At 43.2% G+C, this 23898-nt stretch overlaps 3 protein-coding genes across 12 annotated transcripts in view; 2 read left to right on the forward strand and 1 right to left on the reverse strand.

Moving 5' to 3' along the window:
- Positions 1-5061, forward strand: part of chn2 (chimerin 2) — a 64264-nt gene extending 59203 nt beyond the window's left edge. For all 10 annotated transcript variants that reach the window (XM_070551626.1, XM_070551629.1, XM_070551630.1 and 7 more), the window contains 5 exons: positions 2540-2713; positions 2790-2867; positions 3000-3137; positions 3217-3322; positions 4023-5061. In XM_070551626.1, coding sequence (XP_070407727.1) covers positions 2540-2713; positions 2790-2867; positions 3000-3137; positions 3217-3322; positions 4023-4194 — 668 coding nt within the window. In that variant the 3' untranslated portion in view covers positions 4195-5061. The remainder of the gene's footprint in view (positions 1-2539; positions 2714-2789; positions 2868-2999; positions 3138-3216; positions 3323-4022) is intronic.
- A 913-nt stretch (positions 5062-5974) lies between these two features.
- On the reverse strand, positions 5975-7279 carry fkbp14 (FKBP prolyl isomerase 14). The gene is made up of 4 exons (XM_015949045.3): positions 6946-7279; positions 6658-6809; positions 6457-6584; positions 5975-6369 (listed from the first exon to the last, which is right to left on the reverse strand). Exons 1-4 carry the CDS (start codon positions 7140-7142, stop codon positions 6211-6213), a joined length of 636 nt encoding a protein of 211 aa, XP_015804531.1. The 5' UTR covers positions 7143-7279; the 3' UTR covers positions 5975-6210.
- A 233-nt stretch (positions 7280-7512) lies between these two features.
- Positions 7513-21213, forward strand: plekha8 (pleckstrin homology domain containing, family A (phosphoinositide binding specific) member 8). Its single transcript, XM_015949044.3, has 13 exons — positions 7513-7660; positions 8033-8149; positions 8225-8380; positions 9130-9251; positions 9410-9568; positions 9654-9694; positions 11032-11150; positions 18067-18370; positions 18819-18904; positions 20107-20165; positions 20383-20584; positions 20651-20712; positions 20796-21213. Exons 1-13 carry the CDS (start codon positions 7621-7623, stop codon positions 20991-20993), a joined length of 1665 nt encoding a protein of 554 aa, XP_015804530.3. The 5' UTR covers positions 7513-7620; the 3' UTR covers positions 20994-21213.
- Positions 21214-23898: the final 2685 nt, after the last annotated feature.

A 23898-nucleotide genomic window follows, 5' to 3' on the forward strand; every position in this document is an offset into this window, starting at 1 on the left:
TGAACATGAAAACGGTCTCCTACACCTATCTCCTGCATTAGCTTCTGATAGAAATTAGACACAAAACACCAGGATCTGAAATTCCTCACAGATCTACATCACACTGTGAATTAGCATTCATGGATTCACCCATCTTGACTCAAGGCGGGGAAGGCTGTTGTTTTAACGTCCAGGAATCAGCAGCGGACGTCTAGGCTATTTTAAGCTAACTGTTAGCATTAGCAACTTCACTTCACGGTAGAACTCCTCCAGGCTTGTGGTATTTGTGGAGATAAAACACCCAGGTGACTGGTAAAGTCGTGTTGCTGTTAACCAGTCTAGGACAAAATGTTCAAATATTAAGAAATAAGACTCCAAATTCTGTTTGTGATGTTGCAGACGGCTTGTGAGATTTTTGTGCCCTAAGTTCTGCCTGGAAGGCTTTCATTCCTTCTGGTGACCAGACCACTGCAAATGTATTGATTAAACAAATGATCCCCACCTTTAAGATCATTATGGCAAACGGCCTGTATTTGTATGGCGCCTTCTTAGGGTTCTACAAGGTGCTTCACAACACAATCAGTCATTCGCACACTGGTGGGGATGAGCTACGATGTAGCTACAGCTGCCCTGAGGTGCTCTGACAGAGCCGAGGCTGCTGAGCACCGGCGCCATCGGTCCCTTTGACCACAACCAGTGGGCAAGGCAGGTTAAGTGTCTTGTGCAAGGACACAACATCAGAATTCTCTGACGGGAGCCGGGATTGAACTCGCAACCTTCCGATTACTGGACAACCTGCTCTACCTCCTGATCTACTGCTGTCCTAGAACCTTTAGTCAAATTTTGATTAAAATAAAGGGGCACCAGTAGCTCAGGAGGTAGAGCAAGTTGCCTCGGAGGATCAATTCCAGCTCGTGCCAGGGTATTCTGCTGTTGTGTCCTTGGGCAAGACACTTCAACCAACTTGCCTGTGTTGGTGGTGGTCAGAGGGGCCAGTGGCACAAATGGCAACCTCTCCTCTGTCTGACCACTCCAAAGTGGCTGTGGCCATGTGGTAGCTCAGCATCACCAGCAGTGTGTGAGTGCATGAACAATGGAAGTGCTTTGAGTGCCTAGAAAAGCACTATATAAACACACACACACACACACACACACACACACACACACACACACACACACACACACACACACACACACACACACACATATAAACCCAACATTGATATTACTGTAAGTAATAAGAAATTCCCCTAAAGAAAGGTGCTTCTACAAGGATGAAAAACATCAACTGAAATAAAGAAAAGGAATGAAAGCATTTATCCAGGGGTGTCAAACTCATTTCAGCTCAGGGGCCACATTGAGGGAAATCTAGTCCCAAGTGGGCCGGACCGGTAAATTAAAAACAACTTCAGATTGTTTTCTTTGTTTTAATACTATCAATATAAAACAAGGCTGGAGCCTGAGGACAGTGTATCCAAAATAGTACAAGTACAACACCTGAAGTGTACTTGAAAATGTGAAATAAATAAATAAACATTCCTTGGTTAGTGATTCAAAGAGCTTACAGATCACATGGCTAGATCAGTTTCATGCAGCTTTTAAAGTATATTTGACTCATTTTACTTTACATCTTTTAGCTTTCTCCAGCACATCGATATCAGAAGTCACATCCTGAGTGGTAGCCAACTTCAGGATGTGATTCAAGTTCTTGTGTGAGTCTTGAGCGCAGCTTTGTTTTAGTTACTCATTACAGAGAAAACTTGCTAACAAAGATACGTTTATTTTCACTCTACATTGTAAAGTATGAAAATAAAGTTTACTCAACCATCTCGCACCCCTGCCTTTATCCAAATAATTAGAAAATATAAAATGTTATTATTGCTGTTATCCAATCAGAGAGGAGATGACCAAATATCAGGAGATAAGACTCCAAATCCTGTTTGAAGCTCTCCTCTGATGTGATTCCCTTCTAGATCCTGAATCAGGCGCACCAGAGCTTTTTCTCCACCCGAGTATGACTTACGAGGCTACAGACCCCTGCAAATGATTAAATAAGTCTTCCACACGTACGTCTCCAACTGTACCTTCCGCTTTTTTACGATCTAACATACCAACAACACGTAATAACTGGTTAAATGTATGAGATGAAGCAGATGTTAAGACCATCATGAGATTTGCCACATATGTGGGGGATCTGGCTATGTTGATTCTGAACAGATTGTTTGTTGTTGAGATATTTTCTGATTAGCCAGAGGCAAAAGCTAGCATCATCAGATGCTTCATGTGCTTTGGGAAACAGGACAAACTTCACACTGCTTCCAGTTCATTCGTTGTCTTCTTTTTCTGCGTGATCAGGAAACCCGCACAGTCCTGCCAGCTGTCCGACACGCCCCACCTGACCCCTGCTGCAGCGTGCTGGGACCATTATGCTGCCTGGCAGTCCAGTTTATCTCTGGCTGTGGGAAAGCTTCTGGACTGCTGTCTTTAGCTCGGTGCGGCGATTGTGTTATCATCTGTCTTGGGCTAATCTTTCCGTCTCCCTCTTTTTGTGCTCCATTAGATTGTGGGCTGAATGTACACAAGCAGTGCTCCAAACTGGTTCCCAGTGACTGCCAGCCGGATCTGCGCAGGATCAAGAAGGTGTTCAGTTGTGATCTCACCACGCTGGTCAAAGCTCACAACACCACGCGACCCATGGTGGTGGACATGTGCATTCGGGAGATAGAGCTGAGAGGTGGGGTGCACCCGATCTCATCTGCTGTTGTGGTTTATTAGCAAACTTCACTGAGAAAAGCAACCATCTGCTGCAGGTTTGAAGTCTGAAGGTCTCTACCGAGTGTCTGGCTTCTCCGAGCACATAGAGGACGTGAGGCTTGCTTTTGATCGAGGTTTGTTGATTACAAACATCTTTACCTGTCTCTGAGTTAAATGCTTTGATTCCCTGTGCAAACATTTAATGATTTATACCAGAACACTCATATTCGAGTCTCACTCATGCAACATTTGCTTGATGACAACAGACGGTGAGAAGGCGGACATCAGTGCCAGTGCCTATGCAGACATCAACATAATTACTGGTGCTTTGAAGCTCTACTTGAGAGACCTCCCCATTCCAGTCATTACGTTTGACTTGTACTCTAAATTCATTCAAGCTGCAAGTAAGCGATCCTCCACAGGCGTTTCCATGTCGGTGCGACTCTGCAGTGCTTTGATGCTCATCTTTTTACTGATGTGCAGAAATTCCAAATGCTGAATCCCGACTGGAGGCCATCCATGAGGCGCTGCTACAGCTCCCCCCGGCACACTACGAAACCTTACGTTACCTGATGGCTCACCTCAAGAGGTTGGTCCTTTTCCGCTCTCGCTGCATTCCTCTTTAAGTCTACAGAAGTAATTTAAAACAGAAACATGTCTGGTACGGTTGGCATTTCTTGTTGTAGGCTATTTTGAGTGATTTCCATCACACACCAAGGTGGATTGCTGCCAAACAGCTTTGGTCTAAAGGTTTTACTTTTTCAGTTTTACCTGCATCATCTGTTATCTGGCAAGTCGGTGCTTATTTCATAAACATTCACATGCTTCTGCAGCGAACAGCCCTTTGGAAATCTTCATGTTGTTAAAAGTGCTTTTGAAGTAAAGTTTGATGATGATGATGATGATGAGCTCCAATCACAAAAATATCCTCACAGTTTGTGCAACTGTACTTCATACATTTATCCACAGCTGTCAGATTTGCATTACACTCTGGTTTCTAGGTTTGTTTACAAGTGTAAATACAACCAGCATCAACAAACACGTTAATTGCTTCCTGCATCAAACACCAAAACAAATTCCTTCTGAGCGTACCAGCTGACTTGGCAATAAACCCGTTTCTGACTGAAAAGATGAACGTTTCCAGAGTCACATCCAGCAGGAATTTCATACCATTTTTGCAAACAGTTACTTTAAAATGCTGAAAAAATGTAAAATATCCAGAAAGACTAGAAAGGTTTCATTTGCCCTCATTATGAGCTCCTCACACACTTTACTAACTTATCTTCCAGGGTGACAACGTTTGAAAGGGACAATTTAATGAATGCGGAGAACCTGGGCATCGTCTTTGGCCCGACTCTGATGCAGCCGCCGGAGCAGAGCGCCCTGACCACGCTGAACGACATGAGGCAGCAGAAACTGGTGGTGCAGCTCATGGTCGAGCATGAAGATGTCTTGTTCTAAAGACACAAGACACAGTTATTTATTCAGTCAAAGGAGGACACTCAAGCCAAGTGGAGACTTCTGAGAGTTTGTGATGAAACTGAACTTGAAACTTTTCTTTCTTGCACGAAGGTTTTAGTTGAAGCTTTTTGACATTATCTTGTTTCTGTGAGCTTTACAAACCTGTCCATCACCTTGCATTGGAAACAGGTGTAGAGTTTTTTAGCTCCACCCACTGATCCCAGTGCAGTAATCTGAAGACTGGTCCTACCTGGTGTAGGTGCAGTCAGAAGGATGGTGCTGTGTGAAGCCTTTCAGCAGAAGCCTGGTGCTGAGTCACAATTAATCTTGTGAGCAAAACTCAAGAGAGACGATGTGCATCCTTTAATTGTAAATATCCCGAGATCACGTGTGTACAAAAATGAAACAAATGAAGCACTTTTTGCGTCTTGTTTAAAGATAAATGTTTATTTTTAGTTTTGTTTTGTATTTTCCCCTAATATTTCCTGAAGAATGTTTGTAGATTTAATGATTTGTGAGAGAAAAGGAGGTTTGGAGGAGCAAGAAGCTTCCCATCCTATCCAGAGTGGAAGTGCTTCCGTTTCAGCGCATCTATGTAAAATAAAATATCACTGTCTTGTTTTGTATTTTATTTAAACTTTTTAAATGCCAGTTCCATTACGCAGAGCAGCAGGAGTTAACTTTTGTGAACACCAACACCGTCCAGAGCCGCCAAAGTCGCTGCCTGTGCCAAGCATGCTCCTTTAATGTGATGATCGAGTCTTTTCTAAAGATCTGTTTTGATTAAAATGTATTTTTGTGAAAGTTGCATTTGAAAAATAATTTATGAAATAATGTTTTAGTAAAGATTGAAAATCCTGAGTTGAATGCAGTGTGGTCTGTTGTTTGATTTGACTTTTTTCCTCCCACTGATCCGGTTCTGCTCGTACGTTTGGCGTGCTGGGCGGAACCTTCGCAGATCAACTCCTGGAACAAGGAACAAGAAAAACAACAAACCAGGAGACGAGTTCCCTTCCCGCTTCACTCATTCAGAAATCCGTTACGGGTCCTGAGAATCCTGCTGTCATGGTTGTACCATCTAAAGGTTGAAACACAAAGTGTGGTCATCAAGCACCTTCTGTGACATCAGTTTTAATTGACTGTCTTGAAACTGATTGCACACCACTTTGTTTCAGTTGCATCCTCGGGTGTTTGTGTGAACTCATTAGCATCAGACTTTGATCGGTTTCCCTTTGAGGCTCAGCTAATGGTCAGCAACATGCTGCAGAAGAATTTGACGATGAAAACAGAAGAGACTGGAATGAATTTCTCAGAGTGGTTAGATTGGTCTTTAAAAAAAGGAATTTGGCAACACGCCATTGCATCTTTTACGATTATATTTGACTAAAGGTGATTGATTCCTGTTCATGAGCTACAAGGGCTCTTTGTTTCTAAATAACAAGCAATGGCATTTAAAAGGCAGTAAGAAAATTATATTAATGTGAACATATATATATTTAAGCGACTCACATCAGTATCCCTATAAGATTTTTTTGTGATGGATGGTGAAATACGTGACTCTACTCCCAATTTGTAAGAAAATACGTCAGTCATATTCGTGGGGGGGGGGGGGGGGTGCATTGGCGGTATGGAGGCATCTGAGAGATGGAGGCAGGGTGATAATGTGGTATAAAATGCAACAGTGCCCTCTAGTGGCAGGAGCAAACATGTACAGATGGAGACCAAGTGCATAAGCAACACATTTGTAAAGATGAATAGTAGAGAAATGACCATGAATCTGCATGTTTCCAAAAATATTTAGTTAAGCAACCTTAAGTAAAGGGGATGTGACATTTATCAATGCAAATAAATACATTACACATGATACTGAACTTAAGAAATCCTGCTTTCTTTCATTAGTTACAGAAAACATAATAAATTCTGTCAACAAGCCCAAAACGTGAGTTTAGTTAAACAGTTTCAGAGGTAAACTCTTTAAATGACCTAAAAGTGTGATCCAAAGCAGAGAAAATCCTTTCAGAGCTCATCGTGTATGTAAGTGAATTCCCTGGCAGATATAAAACCGTCTTCATCTTCATCTTCGTTTTTGAAGATGTCATCAACCATAACTTGGTTTTCAGTGTCGTTAGGTGCGTAGCCATGCTTTTCAAACTCCTTCTTCAGGTACTCTTTCACCTGGAATTATGGACAAAAAGGTACTTGTGATTTCTTCATTTTTAAATACTTTGGATACAGGAAATGCAATAAAGCAGAAATCCACACCTCCTGTTTGGAAAGCTTCCAGTCATCATTGAGATCCATGTCCCGGAAGGTCTCGTGTGACCTTGGACCATTCCGGATCTCCATCAGCTCAATGTCAAAGATGAGAGTGCTGCTTGGAGGAATCTTACCTGTAAACAAACCAATGTGTTCAAGGCTTTGTGATGATTTGTTTATGCATGCTTTGTACGTAGTTTATGATACCTTTTCCCTCCTTTCCATAAGCCAGAGATGGGGGCACGGTCAGCTTCCTGCGCTCTCCTGCACACATGCCCTGCAGACCCTTGTCCCAACCTCTGAGCACTTCCTGGGTCCCAAGAGTAAACCAGACGGGATTTTTGTCCCCACTGGTGCGGCTGTCATAAGATAGTCACAGTTTAGAGTCAATTATAAACAAACAAACATGTGAGCCACGTGAGAGATCAAAACCTCTGTGTAAACGGCTGTGGCAGATATGCAGCAGATGGATTGTGTGTCATAATAATTTATTACCTGGAAAAGAACATGGTTCCATTGCTCTCCAGAAACCCCTCATAATGAACAAGAAGCATGTCTCCATGTTTAGACTTGCGCTGGCACGTGAGGGGTTTGTGCATCACCTCAATTTTAACTTCAGGATCGGGAAGTTTTCCCCCAGTGACAAAAACAAATATTACAGATAATATCAACAAAGTAGAAAAGGGCATCATTTCAAAGACACTATCAGAAGTCTTCGTAAGATGCAAAAAGTTATCATCTGTGTGAGTAAAGCCTAGACTGTTATTTTCAGTAGTTTCTTACGTGGCAGCTCAGCTTCTCGAACGGATTCTGCTCATTTTCATCCATCCGCCCTCCTCTTGCCACTATTGGTTAATTATGACAAAAGTCCCGCCTTTGTTAAATATTTGTCTTGTGATTGGATAATCAATGTGCTCTTCATCATAAGTTACGCCCCAAAACACCTAACGTCCATGACGTAAGCAAGAGAAGCGTTGAAAATGTCTCCCATGATTGGCTAGAGCTTTATTCACAAAAGGTTTTACGTGTCTTTCTTTACGTAGTTCGTGCACAAAGTCGATTACGTTCCTCCGGAAATTCCATTCTGACCCGATGGAGTCGCTGTAATCAGCTGTGTCGCACGTCTCGTTATGATAAACAAGTAATGAAAGGGAAAAACACGTAAAAATAATGGAAGGTGTGCTGTATAAATGGACAAATTACATTAGCGGTAAGTTTATCCCTCGGTGGCGGCGTGTTTGTGCTCTGAGAGATTTCTTGGAAGCTAACTTATTCGTGATAAAGGGTCGAGCTAATGCTAGCTACTCAGCTCCATGATTATCAGATTTTATTACTTTAAAATGAGTTAGTATCGTTATTATCTTGGCAGGTGACTTGTTTAAGCATAGTGTTTGTGTTTTAAAGGCAGACGTAACCGGTTTTCACCATCTGTCATTGTAATCTGATTTAATTAGTTGCAGCTGAAAGCTAGCTGTCTTTATGTTAGTCACACTAGCCCTTCGCTGTCAACCTTTTCTAACTGATTCTGTTTGATTAAAAACATTTAAAGCAAGGTTGTAATCCGTGTTTGTCTGTTTTACAGGTTGGCAGCCTCGTTGGTTCGTGCTTGATGGAGGTACTTTGTCTTACTACGACTCTCAAGAAGACGCGTGGAAAGGTTGCAAGGGCAGCATTAAAGTATCAGTTTGTGAAATTCAAGGTGAGTGAAGTTCTGGAGTCCTTTGTGCCCCGTTGTGATGCCTGTTTGGGTCTGACGCTGTCTTTGGTGTTTTAGTTCATTCCTCTGACTCCACGCGAGTTGACCTGACCATACCGGGAGAGCAGTACTTCTACCTTAAAGCCATCAATGCAGCAGAGAGGCAAAAGTGGCTGGTGGCTCTGGGAACAGCCAAAGCCTGCCTTACTGACAACCGAACCAAGAGAGAAAAGGGTAAGTAGGCTCCTGTAACGTTGACTTTGGTGCTACAGATGAATGGTTGTGAGCCTGTCAAGGTAAAGTAAAGGTCATACAGAACCACAGAAAAGTCTCAAATCATGCATTAAAAAAAACTTCAAACCAGCTCGTCTTCCTTTGCCACTCATTTAGATACAATTATTCACCTTTGGGGTGCTTGTTTGTCCACTGACAAGACACCTGATTCACGTAAGAATGAAGCAAAAATGAATCACTATGTTGCGTATCAGACTCCTTAGCAAAGATGAAACCTAAAACAGTCACCAAGTCACTTTACTTTTAGACCAAAGCAAAAAGCATCATTCATTTAGCTGCTTTCCTAATAAACGCTCAGATTTGAAAGGGAAAAGGCGACATGTTTCTCCAGGATCTGATTCCCAAATGCAAGCCTGCACACAGTAGATGAGGTTTTTACAAGTCCTTCTGCATCTTATTTTGTTCTGTACTGGTTTAGTCAAACTCTTGTGGCACGCTGCATAAGTCACTGTAATGTGCTAACATTTTAAAAGGTACTTTTATTATTATTATCATTATTTTCCCCTTTCTTCATCAGAGGTTGTGAAGGTTTTGTGTTGGTTTTGTTATCACAGCGGTGGCATCAGGATAAAACCGGTGTCGTGAGAAGTGACTTTATCAAAATGCTGATAGTGCTTACCCCACTTGGGCGTCTGATCAGGGAAATCCCTGACCTCTTTAACTTTCTTTAATTTGCTGTTTGATAATAGAGCTTCAGGAGAGCACAGAGGCACTGAAGACTAAGATGTCAGAGCTCAGATTGTACTGTGACATTCTGCTCCAACAAGTAAACAAGATCAAGGAGAATGATGAACTAGGAGAAACGGCAGAGGTAAGGTTTTGTTGAGCTGATGAAATTAGAGAAGCTGATGGTGTAAAACTGCAGTAAGGAGTTAGCCAAACTAGAAATTCCTGTATTCTTTTACTTGCTAATGGAGAAGACGAGCAGCACGTTGGGTTTTAATCTAATGTGTCCTTGTGTCTTTTCAGACTGGCATAGACACTGGAAACATGGTGAAGTCAACGTGCACAACGTTCCTCAAGACTCTGGAGGAATGCATGCAGATAGCAAATCGAACGTTTAGTACAGATGTGACAACACACAGTTCACCAGGAACTCCTCCTGTAGCAGCCATCAAACCCCAGAGGGTACGCTGCACCTCACGGTGATGTCATACTTGTGCAGCTAGCCGTGTTTGTACGAGACCGTGTTAACAGTTGCTTCTCTCAACAGATTAAACCCGGCAATCATTTGAAGCAGAACCATGGAGAGCAGTATGTATTTTTAAATTTTACCGTGCAGCAAGTGTGTGTCGTGGACTGGCTACAGTTAGGAAACTAAAGTCCCTGCTGCGGAGCTCAGTCACTTCAGATTGAGGATGTGGTGATTTGACGTCTTAAATAGATCCAACATTAGAGGGAAGGAGTTGGTCGTTAGTGGAGATGGAGACCGCCCGATGTGGGGTCTCTGTTGCTGATGCTGTCATCGCGGTCAGCCAACGGCCGATGTGTGCTGCTGATCTTTTTTAGGCGGATATTTAGATATTTTCCGCCTTGTTTAGTGCAGAAATGGGACGGACAAGTTAATGCACAACATTTCTGAACCTGTTGAATTTTAGTTTTATTCTCGGTATTAAAATCAAACATTTAACCAAAGTTAATCAAACCAGTCAGTAATCGTATCAAGTAAATGTACAAAACAGGTGAATAAAATAAAATATCAGTTCACTGTAATGTCTAAGGAATAGTTTATGGAGTCATGTTTTAGAGCATTTATTAAGCAGCTGTTTATCAGGAACATAAAGACACATTTAAATGAAATAAAAACAAGTGTAGAGTATAAAAAATCTAACTGAGAAATATCTTCATGTAAACAATAAAATAAAATCTTTTAGTGGACTTGGCAGCAGCATCTAGCAACAAGCCCTCATTTCTGAGACTGGGCATTGAGATTTCTTATCTGGATATCCATGGATGTGCCCGACTTTAAATCAGCTCTGCTGCAGGGTTCTGCCGGCCGATGCGATAAATAAAATGACCTGATCTATCCAGAGTGGCTAAATCTCTACAGTAGGGTCGTTTCTATATGGCCCAAGTAGTCTAGAAGTTGGTGAACAGTTGGAGGAAGATCAGAAGGCTGCTTTAGAGCGGTTGATGCTAGATCACGTGCTCCTCTTGCTTCTAGAGTCAGGTCTCCATAAAAAGCCTTGTCCTCATTCCTGCTTTGTTCTTGTCTGATCTCTCCAACTTGTCGGGCATTTAGCTTAAACATTCCTCTTGTTTAGTGTCCGACATCTCACCTCATGTTGGTCAGATGGTAAACGGTGGCAGAAGTGTGTAGAAACCGGTTTATTAGCCCAGAATGTAGAATAGGTGGATGAAACACAAGAGAAGGTCAGTGTTCTAAGGGAAGTCTCCTGATTCGTGTAGATTCTTCCAACTGTCCAGTTCATGATTCATGCTGTACGTGCAACCCCCTCTGGCAAGAGCCAGTTGTGTTTTCACCTGCTGATTAGGAGGTTTCTCTACCTTCCCCCTCAGTGGGATACCTGAAGTAAACGTGTGCAGATAGAAGTCTCAGTGCTTTTGATCTGAATCGTCTCATTTCCCAGGTGGAGAGATTTGAGTGAAACCTCAGGAAAAGCATTTGCACAAGACAACCAGAGGCTGGACTCTGGAGTGGAGGGACCAGACGAGCCAGGCGGACCAGAGCAACCTCCCTCCCCATCAGGTCGGTCAGGTCTTTAGTCGTAAAAAGTATTTTGTTTTCCTCACAAGTCAGACGTTTCGTTATGCTTTAGCGTTTTCATACAAGGAACTAGTTTCCCACGCAGGGATCATCAGCAGTCTTTTTTTGTTGTCTTCCTTTTTTGTGAAAGAGCTGGCTCACCATTAAAAGGACAATTTGCAACCTTTTCATATTTTTAAATCATTTTCTTGAGCCAGTATGTGCTAAAATGACCATTTACAGGTTTATTGAAAGGCCACCCAGCCCCTATCGCCCCCGTGGCCAGAATATCACACTTGTAACGTCACCGTTGCCGATCCGGTCTGTTGGGACTTGGAAGAACTTGAGCTGAGGCTGCTGCCTGGCTTCAGCACGTTTCCTGCGTGTTTTAGATCAGGAACACAGCTGAGTAGTTTAATGTGGTGATGAATCGCTCTTCTAGACCCTAACCCTACTTAAAAACGCTAGGAGACGTTTCAGCTGTTAGAGTAAGGTGTTAAAAAGACGAACACACAGCGAGGAGATAGTTTTGCTTCTACAAACGGACACTAGGGGGTGCTAAAAGCAAGCTAAACTGCAAGTTTTAAAGTTCAATCCAAAGCTGAAAAAAATGAAAAAGTGTTAACAAAAAAAGGAAGAAAAGATAAATTTTTGCGAGATCCTTTAAATTGTTATGATAGGAGTCATAAACATAATAATAATGATGATGCGATTAGTCCAGGGGTAGGCAACCCTGGTCCCAGGGAGCATGTCCTACATGCTTTCCAGCCATGCATGAACTTGCAGCTTCTTATTGGCTGAACACACCTGATCCAGGTAATCCACAGCAGGAACATCAGAGATGGTTGGAGAACAAGCAGGACTGCAGCTCTCAAGGACCACGGTTGCCTACCCCTGGACTAGTCTTTATTTCTGAGCAAATGCAGTAACAGCAGATGTTTTTACAGGAAACAAACATGAAGCCCAAAGGCACAAGTGACATAACAAGTCTGTATAATCTCAAGTGTTTTACACATGAGGAAATTGCTGCTCTACTTGGTGCAAGAAAGGAATTAAGAAATGACACCATGAAACCATAAAATATGGAATCCATAATTAGAGAAGCAGCTACTTTATACACGTCAGTGGTCAGAGCGGGTCCGTTCAGGTTCTAACCCAACACAGGGTCAGGTGACTGAAACAAAGCAGCTGGTCTCGGCACTTCTGCAGTTGTCGTTCATGAGTCCGACCACAGAGGGGAAGAAGCTGTGCTTGTGGCGACAGGTTCTGGTCCAAATGGATCTGAGCCTCCTGTCAGATGGGAGCGAGTCAAAGAGACTGTGTCCAGGGTAAGACGGGTCAGCTGTGATCTGACTTGCACAGCCCAATGTCCACTTTGTGCTTCCTAAAGTCCACAACAACCACGCTGTCTTCTGGGTGTTTAGCAGCAGGTTGTCGTGGCTGCAGCACGACGCCAGCCGTTCCACCTCCATTCTGTAGGCTGACTCATCCCCGTCAGATGAGTCCGACGGTGGTGTCGTCTGCAAACTTGATAAGCTTGACAGACTCGTGGTTGGAAGTGCGGTCGGGCTGGCATCGTAATTCTGGCTGCTGATTGGCTAGGGGGTGGAGTCACTGGCTGCTCCGGAGTTTCTTGCCTTCTGCTTCACTGCCTGCAGCCACTTCCTGGTTCAGAGTCTGACAAAAAGCCATAAAACTGAACGAAATGTCCAGCAACACCACCATTTATCAGCTGAGTTGTGTTTCTGTGGAGCACGCTAGTTGCCTTACACTGTTTACTGATCCGTCTTGTTATTTTGTCGTGAGTAAAAATGGAGCGCACACCCCCCACAACTGCCCCCCTCCCCTTGCACCTTTGAGGGGTGCACCCACTTTCTATCATGGAGCTGGCATGGGAACAAAACCACACTCCGATGGGCGGACTCAAACCATGCTGTACAGAGCTGGTTTAGGCTGAGTGCTCCTGGAAAAACACCTGTCTGGGAGGACAAACAGAAGCCTGGCATAGGTACCCGGGGAGTGCAGAGGCTGCAGGATGAAGTAGAGCCATGTTGATGACATCATCTACGGACCTGCTGGCTCTGTAGGCAAACTGCAGGGGGTCCAGGAGGGTGGAGGTGGGGGAGAACTAGGTGCTCAAATTCAATTCAGTTCTATTTATAAAGCGCCAAATCACTACAAGAGTCGTCTCAAGGCACTTCACATAATAAACATTCCAATCAAGGTCAGTTCATTTAGCCAATCAGAAATGATGTTTCCTATATAAGGAACCCAGCAGGTTGCATCGAGTTACTGGCTAGTGTCAGTGACTTTACAGCAATCCTCATACTAAGCAAGCATAAAGTGACAGTGGAGAGGAAAACTCCCTTTTAACAGGAAGAAACCTCCAGAGAGTCCTGGCTCAGTATAAGCAGCCATCCTCCACGACTCACTGGGGATCGAGAAGACAGAGCACACACACACGCACGCACACACACACGCACACACACACCCAAGTAGTGTTTCTATGGTTACATTGTGATTTGTTAGTAAATATTCTATTTGGTGAGATAAACTTCATTGTATTTGTCCTAGTGGATCTATAATTAAACAGATAAACTAGTAGTAGCACATCCAACTTCAAGGAAACTAAAAGTTATTATCAGGAGAGAGAGAATGTTTTAGTGGTTAGCAGCAGTGTGCTAGACGATGGCCCCCTCCATGAGGCCACCACAGCTCAGCAGAACATCGTTGTAGCTTCTTCTGGGGAGAAAAACACTTGGAGAGAAAATAAAGTTAACAGCTGAAATTGCAGAAAGTAATACAGTTAAAGAGCAGACTGTAGAAGAAAGCAGTAGAGTGTGAAAAGTGGTCAGTGTATCCTCCAGCAGTCTAAGCCTATAGAGCTCCGGGAGTTGACGTCACTTCTCCTGGCATGCAACAGTTCAAATCGAAATGGCGCCATATTGGCATGCAGAAGCCGGCAGCTGGACTATTTGTTATTGTCAGAAAACTCAATCAAACGGGAAATATGGTAGATTCCTGTTGTGCCCCAGGATGCAGAACAGATGCGGACGACATAAGGAATGAGCCATCTACAGGATTCCCCGAGATCCGGAGCGCCGCAAACGTTGGATCATTGTAATAAAACGCACTAGTGACCGGGCTAAAATGAAGCTATGGGATCCCGAGAGTAAAGGTTTTCGCGTATGCAGCGACCGCTTCATATCAGGTACTTAAACCAACGTTTCCTCAACTGTGTATGGTATTTATTTTAAATGCTTTTATTATGATTCTTAGTGGGCTTCCTAAACTTATTTTGGCGTGGCTTTTTCTGTCTTATTACTCATAGCAACAAGTAAACATCACGTAAAACGTTGCCTTGTGTTTTTTGCGTGCTGCCGTTTCCGTGTTTTATGATGACAGCAATTAACCGGCTAAGCTGTATTTAATTTTTAAGCAATGGTTGATCAATTGTCAGATCACACATAAAAAGCACTTTGGATTGCTATTATCTGTCTCACCGAGACTACTTACGTGTAAATCTGTTATTTGTCCGTCCATCCATCCATTTTCATCCGCGTATCCGGAGTCGGGTCGCGGGGGCAGTAGCGTGACTTCCCTCTCCCCAGCCGCCGGAGCCAGCTCCTCCGGGTAAATCCCAAGGGGTTCCCCGGTCAGGTCCGGTGTTGTGCCGGTAAGAAGTCCGCTCCGACAGCTTTTGGCGTTTTTAAAAAGTATCCCAGGGGCACGGTAAGGGTCGGAGATGTTTAGTCTATTTAATTTCTGACTATATAAAACGATTTCTTCTGTTTTAAAGTGTGAAGTAAACTCCGAAGTAAAATCCAAGCGGATCCCGTTCATGTTCATGGTTACATCCGTGTTTGTTTACCTTTTTTGCATGCCAAAATGGCGTCCACTAACTGAGAGTCACGTGGGGTCCGGAGCTCTATAGCAGCATTACTACAGAGATAACTCTGGATAATCTATCCTATTTAGATGGAGGCATGTTGGAGTCAGGGCAAGGGAGAGCCGTCTTTACCGACTGTACACTCCACCTCCCTGTACTCCCCCACTTGTCCAGATTTAGGCTAACATCAGATTTTAACCATAAGCCCTATCATATAAAAACGTTTTAAGCCTAGTCTTAAAAGTAGACAAAGTGTCTGCCTCACGGACTAAGGCTGGGAGCTGGTTCCACAGGAGAGAAGCCTGATAACTAAAAGATCTGCCTCCCATCCTATGTTTAGATATTCTGGGAGCCACCAGTAGACCTGCAGTCTGAGAGCAAAGTGCTCGGTTAGGAACATATGGAACAATCAGATCACTGATGTATGATGGAGCTTGATTATTAAGAGCTTTATATGTGAGAAGAAGGATCTTAAAATCTATTCTGAATGTAACAGGTAGCCAATGTAGGGAAGCTAAGACAGGAGAGATATGATCTCTCTTTTTAATTCTTATCAGAACTCTAGCTGCAGCATTTTGGACAAGCTGGACTTTTAACTACATTCTGTGGACTTCCTGAGAGTAATGAATTACAGTAATCCAGTCTTGATGTAATAAATGCATGAACTAGTTATTCAGCATCATTCCTGGAAAGTATGCTTCTAATCTTAGCAATATTGCGAAGGTGGAAAAAGGAAATCCTACAAACTTGTGAAACCTGGGATTTGAATGACATGTCCTGGTCAAAGATGACACCAAGGTTCCTTACTTTGTTCTCAGAGATTAATGTAATGCCATTAAGGTCAGGCGATTGGCTAAGCAATTTCCTTTTCTGGATTTCTGGTCCAAAGATGAGAACTTCCGTCTTGTCTTGATTTAAAGGCAAAAAGTTTAGAATCATCCAGTTTTTTATGTCCTCAAGACAAGCCTGTAATCTACCCAACCGATTAGGTTCATCAGGGTTAATGGATAAATATAACGGAGTATCGTCAGCATAACAGTGGAAGTTTATCCCATGCTGTCTAATGATTTTACCAATTGGGAGCAAATTTATAGTAAAAAAAATTGGTCCAAGCACTGAACCTTGTGGTACTCCGCAAGTAACCCTGGAGTATGAAGATTTGTCATGTACGTTTACTAAATGAAATCTGTCAGACAGGTAGGATTTAAACCAGCCTAACACTGTTCCTTTGATCCCTACAACATGTTCAAGTCTTTCTAAAAGAACATTGTAATCAACTGTGTCAAATCAGCACTGAGATTAACAAGACTAGAACAGACACAAGATTCTTATCTGAGGCCATGAGAATGTCATTTGTAACTCTCACTAATGCAGTTTCAGTTCTGTGATACTCTCTAAAACCAGACTGAAATTCCTCAAACAGAGCATTAGTGTTTAAATGCTCACATACTTGGATGGCCACTATTTTCTCCAGGACTTTGGATAAAAATGGAAGGTTAGATATTGGTCTATAATTCATTGGGTCATCTGGATCCAGAGAAGACCTCTTAAGTGAAGGTTTGATTACAACAACCTTAAAATCCTGTGGTACATATCCATTTACTAAGGATAGATTGATTATATCTAGAATGGGGGCAGTAACCAAAGGAAATGCATCTTTAAATAATTTGGTTGTGATTGGATCCAAAATGCAAGTTGAAGGTTTAGATGAAGCTAATATTTTTGATAACTCTGAAAGCTCAACTGGATCAAAACAGTTCAAGCACAGATGAGGTTCTACAGTCACCTCTGAAGCTGCCTCACTTACTGAGGAAGAAGAAATCGCATTAGGGAGAATGCTAAAGATTTTGTTTCTAATAGAATTAATTTTACTTGTAAAAAATCCCATGAAGTCATTGCTGCTGAGGGTGGTTCTGAGGTAGTTAGCCCCGCGCTAGCTAAGCAGCTACGGCTGTTTACGGGTTTTTCAACAGCGCGGAGCCGGTACTCCAATTCCGACAACCTCGCCTCCAAAGCTACAAAAATGCTACATTTATTACACGTAGCATTATCACTAAAGGAGACAGAGGAGTAACTAAACATCTGGCACAGAGAGCAAGAGATAGGAGATGGAGAAGCAGAGACAGAAGTAGCCATAGCCGTGCTGAGGCTAAGCTAACTGGACGAGCAAACTGTTCAACACCAAATAAACTGCGTGCGAACTCAAATGGTTCCCTAAAAGCTAGGTGGAACAACAGAAAATGTGTGTTTTAGTGTGCTTTAGTGCTACAATAACTCTGAGATATCCTGTTACAGAGAAATTAAATCAGCTTTAGCGAGCCCCAAACACCAAACCGCTACATGTAGTGCAACACTGAAAGCAGGAAACAGGAAACGCCTTACCGCCAGGTGCAGCCAATCAGAATGATTTCATGATGTCAGAGCCACAGGTCTGTAGTCATCAAGTCCAGTGATCCTTGGCTTCTTGGGGACAGGGACTATGGTGGAGATCTTGAAGCAGGTAGGCACATGAGATGCTTCTAGTGAGGAGTTGAAAATGCTCGTGAACACTGGGGACAGCTCTTCAGCGCAGTGCTGTTGAGTGGCAGGAGATGCCATCAGGGCCTGGGGCTTTCTGTGCGTTTCCCTTTCAAATAAATGTTCTTTACATTATTGGATAAGAAGACGTGGATTTTCTGTGATGGGTGTAGTTTAGGCCGTGGAAAGGACAGTCAGGAGCTCCCTAGTTGGGATGCTGCCCCGCGACCCGGACCCTGATAAGCGGAGGAAGACGACGACGAAACGACAAAAGGGTTTTTTACATTGGATTCCCTCTTGTTGTAATATAAAGTGATGAAGTATCAGTGTTAATGCACTTTCATCAGCACTAGAGCGCCCAAATGGAACACTGGAAATAAAGAAATCTTTGGGATCTTTAAAATAAACAAACACGTTTTTGGGGTTTTCTAAAATTTAGTAAATTCTTGCAAAATAAACTTTGGATCTTAGAAAAATTCACTCGTCTTGTCTTTTTTTTTTTTTTTATTACAGACATCGATCTGTCGATGGGCTCCGATCATGAAGCACAAGTCCGTCCTGCACACACTACCCAGAATACCTCTGAGAGTGAACACTATAACCAATCAGCAGAGGGAGACGAAGAGAAGGAAGCTACTGATGAGGAGAAACGACAGCTGCATAATGTGGACCAAAGTCAAGAGAATGCTGTCCAATGTGAGGGACAACAGAAAGACATTTCACACCGTGAAGAGAAGTCTGAAGAAGACGCGCCTCCCAGAGATCCAGCAGCAGAATCAGAGCAGGTGGAGACCTTCTTCAGCACAATGAGCCACAGGTATGACAACGCCACCCAGGAGGGTTCCGTCTCTTAGGAGACGTGAGGTGTTCTGCTCCGACGGCATCATTGTTTGTTACCAGCGACCGGTTTAAGCTACAGAGACTTAGTCGTGCAGTATTGCAGAGTGAATCATCAGATTTGAACCATTTCAAAGTGTTTTTATTAGTGTTTTCCTGTCTTAATCACAACAGGCATCATCTGATATTGTGCTTTGTTGTTACGACGCTAGAGTGCAGCGTGTTTTCTGCCCTCCTCATTCCTGAGCTGAGTATCTTGTATCAGCACAGCGATGAGGACGGCGGCGTGTCGGCTCAACAGCTGCAGGAGGTTTTGTGTGAATTGTTGTGATGCCTGTACCCATTTCTTCTGTTTAGATGTAGTCAAATAAAAAGTAATCATGGTGTGCCTAACTCATCTCCTCTTGTATGGATCTGTTTTTTTTTAGATTTAGTGATATAAGACTGGATGAAGACAATGGTATTCCTACGCAACAGTTTTTGGACTCATGCTATGCAATAGTGCCTGTATTAGGTAGGCCAGTTACGTTGTCTCCTCTCCCAATCCTGCTTCCTCCTTCCTGTTTCTCATCACAACTTCTTGCATCTTTGGTCATTCAGCTTCTTTAAAACCTGCTTGCATTTCATTCATGTTGCCTGTGAGTAACAAAGTGGTGGCTTTACGTCTCGTTTTCCACGTCAAACTTTTCTGCTCTGCGTTGTTTTCTGTGGCACTTGTGAAACACTGGCTTCAGTTGTATTTAGTTGCTGCGTAATCAGCTCATGCTCTCGGTGATGAGTTGTTGCTAAGCAACCTGCAGTCAGCTCTACTGATAAAAACTGCATACATATGCATGTGTGTGCTCAGCAGGTTTGTGTTTGTGTTACTCTTACATTAACGTTTCTTCCTGTGAACATTCAGTCTTAATAGTTATAATAATACATTTTATTAGTGAGTGCCTTTCAGACCCTCAGGTCGCTGCGTAAACACACACCCTAATCACATCAGTTGAACCATTTTTCATCTACTTTTGGACTTGTGTCTGAATGAATGTGAAACATAGTTGTTATGTTGTTTAGCTGTTTGTATTGTTATTCTGTTGTTGTTTTGCTAATCGACTAAACTGAATGCTGCCACGTCCTTGGGTCAGTGATGATAACTAGAATAGTTGTTGGGCTGTTTCACAGCCTGCTGAGCAAACACGAGGGCCAGTTCGTTACTTTTAGCAGAAATAAAACTTCTCGTCGGCTAAAGCTTCTTCTTCTTCAGAATTAGCCGCTGATGCAACAAGCGCTACTTAACTGGACCGTTTTCCACGGCGCCGGGTTGGCGTGTGTAAAATCGAGGCTTGGTCTGCTCGAACTTCAGAACCGATGATATCATCACTGCAGACCTATTAGATAGTTTAGCAAAACCTAAAATCTTAGTTTGTTATAACTTGTTTGTTTGTGTATTTTAAGCTTTACATTCTTATTGGTTGTAAAGTCGATATTTTCTTTGAAGCACTTTGGTTCAACATTTGATCCTAACGAGCCTGACCTTGACCTTGGCTCTGATTAAACGTGTAGTATACAACCTAACTTTACCATGAAACCTATTTGCCTGTTTTCAAATGGATAAAAAGTTCATACCCGCCACCTCATCTGCTGTAAGATCCGTGTGTTGTCGTCACTTCTGAATCAGATTAAAGTGACCCAGAAGCAGCAACAAAGTGATCTCGGGTTCTCTCTTCTCAGACAAGCTGGGATCCACAGTTTTTGCTCCAGTTAAAATGGATTTTGTTGGGAATATTAAGGTAAGTGCACACCTTCATAGGAATAATGAAACACGCCGCTGCTGTTTACATCTCAGTGTGTGGAGTTTGGGGATGTGTGGGTATGAACGCCCAGTTCTGTTTTTTGTTCTTAGACATTTAGAACATTTCTCAAGTAAAATGTTATTAAATTCACTATAAAAATAGGCAAATGTACCAGATGTTCATTTGGTTTTCTGCCTTCTCTAAATTTCCACAGAAGATCCACCAGAAGCTGGTGTCGAACCCTGATGGCTTCCCCACGCTGCAGTCCATCGTGCTGAGCGAGGTGCAGATGAATCTGGCTCAGGTACGAAACTCTGCAACCGAAGCTCTGCTGTGGCTCAGACGAGGCCTGAAGTTCCTCAAGGAGTTTCTGTCAGAGGTCAACGCTGGGGAGCAGGACATCCAGGCTGCACTAAGTAAACCTGCTTCTCAGTTTCTCCGTTTCCATCAGTCTGCAGTGTGTAATGCATTGTTCCACACAGATAACGCCTACGGGAAGACTCTTCGGCAGTACCATGGGTGGGTAGTACGAGGTGTATTTGCTGTAAGTACTTCTGAACGCAGATCCTTGCTCCTTTCTAAAAGTGTTGACATGTCACAAATGAGTCCTCCCTATATCTTTCCCAGCTGGCGCTGCGAGCCGCCCCGTCTTATCAAAATTTCACCGCCGCCTTAGTGTCACAAGAAGGTGACGAACTGAGGAGCGACTTCACCAGCAGCATGCACAATGACCTGGGAGTGTACCTGCCCGCCATGGAGAAGCAGCTGGTGATCCTGGATGAGCTGTATGAGGAGTACGGCCTGGAGTCTGATGAGGTGGTGTGAAAACGGAAAACTTCCAGAGATGGATGGAGCTGGTTCCAGAGCAGCAACACGCTGCTAACAGGCCTGAGCATTAGGCAGATGTTACTGACAGGTGTTTTAGTGGTTTAACTGGTAAACGTAGAAGTTCTGGGTGAGAAGTTTATTCTAAGAAGTCCACAAAAGGGCAAAGCAAGCAGTAACTATTGAGACAAAAAGGTCTTAACAATGAAGAGGTCTTGTTCCAGACAGAGAAACCGGTGTTGGATTCACGCGGACTCCAGCCGGTTCCATGATCTGGAAGCTAGTTTGGTTTTCGCTTTAAGCCGAGAAGAATGTAAACAAATCTTCCAACAGTGTTGCTGTAGTCCATTGGTTTCATAAGCAGATGCCAGCACCAAGCACTGGAGTCGAGTGGTGTCGTGCTGATGCTCAGTTACCAGAAAGGTGTACAACATGTTAGTAGAACTGGAGATGCAGTCCTCTCCATGCAGCCAGTTCCTTGGGACCAAAAAAGGAGTTTTACCATGATTGCTTTAGCTTCCGCTGCCTACAATAACCCACAATGCAATGTTGAAGTAGTGAGCGCTGCTGCTCACATGATGCTGTCTGCACAAACCTATGCATAGTTTACATGTTTTTGTATCTATTTATTGTGTTGTAAGTTAAGGAGTTTTGTGGGACTGTGTGTGTCCTCTTGGCACGTTCCTGTAAAGAGCATGTTTGTATGTCAGAAGTAACACCGGTGCCAGCAGAAACCACATAAAGCCAAGGGCTCAGGTCCCGTGCCGCTCCGTTACGTCGGGAAGATCGGTAAGGTTGGTTTAGCTCTCCCAACAAATGAGCGGTGATGACCTCAGTATCTGGCCTCAGGTCACTGGAAACTACAGAAACACCCTCTTAGGGCTTTTTGAGATGTTCTGTATTGTTGTTATAAACTTTTTTTTCCAGGATTCATCAACAATCTCGAAGTAAATAATGGATTTAGGATAATGTAACAGTTGTGCAATATGCTGAGTGTCAGTTAAAAATCATTAATTCTGTTTTGGTATTGTAATTGTACAACTAATGAATATTTTTAATGAATGAGCATAAAATGCAGTTTGATTTTTACCTAATAAAGATGAAGTGTAATTTCTGCTGCTGTGCCTTCACACAACCTCCACGTCATTTTACGATCATTCTGGTCCATCTGTCCATGAATTTAGTCATAAATCAGCTCAGTGATGATGAACCCCTGGCTGATCCGCAGCAGAGCGACTGCAAAAGACAACCTGGTCGACTAGTGAGACCTTTGATTTAGATTTAAATTAAATCAGATTGTTTTTTGTGTGACATTTAGTGCTGAACTGAGACATGTGGGCTACAAATCTGATTGGCCCCATCAGGAGATGCTCTTGATGAGACGAGCACACCGAGCTCTTACGCCAACATCTTCACAGACGAACAGTCATGATTTGATTTGGAAAAGGAATATAGCGGGATAATGTGCTCCCCACCCACCACATAGGACTCACACTCCCACATTTCTGCTGACTAACATCTAAACTAGAACGGTTTAAACGGTTAGCTGAGGAAACGCTGCTTACACATGAAAACTGACATGATGCCACTAAAGTCGTCAGTTAGCGACTCCAGTTTTGAGGTTTCTTTAGGACTTTTCTGTTTCATTTGTAATCAGACACTGATGAGCATTTCAATAATTGAAATTCCCATTTTATTGAATTTTCTAAATTGTTCACAACTACAGTAAAAATCTGTAATGAAACCTGATGGTGAACCATCCTAAATCACAGTGCACAACATTGTTCACATGAAGCCTGACGGTACAGTACTTTAACACATGCATGTTTCAGCATCGTTGTGCAGATGAATACACAGCATCAGATTCAGCAGAGCGGCACAGACACAACATTCAGCACAGAGCTGCAGCTTTGTGCACGGCTGCCAACAGTCCTCCGCCACACCCGGGACACCGATGAAAAAACCGCGTCTGACGGGGAAGTTTCACACCCTTTACAGCAGCTCCTCACTAACATGCAGTAACAGTCTTTAATTTTCATGAAGCATCGTTTTACGACAGAAACGACAGAAAAGGTCTTCCTTGGCACTGCGACCCCTACAGTAGCTTATATGGACACAGTCATTTTCAACACACAGCTAAGTAACATCTGCATTGTTCAGAATACTGTTGAGTTTCTCTGTTGCTTAATAAGACGGAAAGACTGAATAAAGAGGTATTAGATACAGTAATGACCTTAGAACAGACTGGAATCTTAATTCCTGCCCCTCCAGCAGCAGCGGGCAACTCCAGCTGTTCCTGTGCAACGAGGACATTAAGAGCAGAAACAGTTTCAAGCCTTCACATATTTGATCTAGTCACAGAAGCACATGGAAGGAACCAGCAGGGTTGCACACACACACACACACACACCAGCTCTTTAGTGACCCGTGTGCCTTGTCGGACAGTCAACATTTCCTCCGTTTCTTTACACGAAAAGCAGCGAAAAGGTGGATACGGTTCCTGAGAAGTTTTTCTTTTGGATTTGTGAAATCTTGTTCAGACTGTACCCGTTAAGGTTTGTGTACACTGTACTAATGAAGGTGAGCCAGCATGTAACCGCGTAGGAGCAGGAAGTCTTCAGGTTAGGCCTCTGAGTTACAGTAACAGTCTTGTTGAACGGTTTCGACCCTCGTTGCCCTGGATGAGTATAAAAGTGGTGACGTTAAAGCTGCTTCATTAACAATCCCAGCTTCATGCAAGGCTAGTCATGCTGCACTCTTTCCAAACACTAACTGGGTCTTTTTGAGTATGTTTGCTACATGTTGCACTGGCACTGAAATGAGCCGCATGGCTGTCAGACAGCTGTTGCTTTCAGAGGTGACGGCTGTCCTGCACCTTTCCAGTGTGTGTGTGGCGTTTCACCTT

This window comes from Nothobranchius furzeri, chromosome 5, assembly GCF_043380555.1.
Source record: "Nothobranchius furzeri strain GRZ-AD chromosome 5, NfurGRZ-RIMD1, whole genome shotgun sequence".
Taxonomy (NCBI): domain Eukaryota; kingdom Metazoa; phylum Chordata; class Actinopteri; order Cyprinodontiformes; family Nothobranchiidae; genus Nothobranchius; species Nothobranchius furzeri.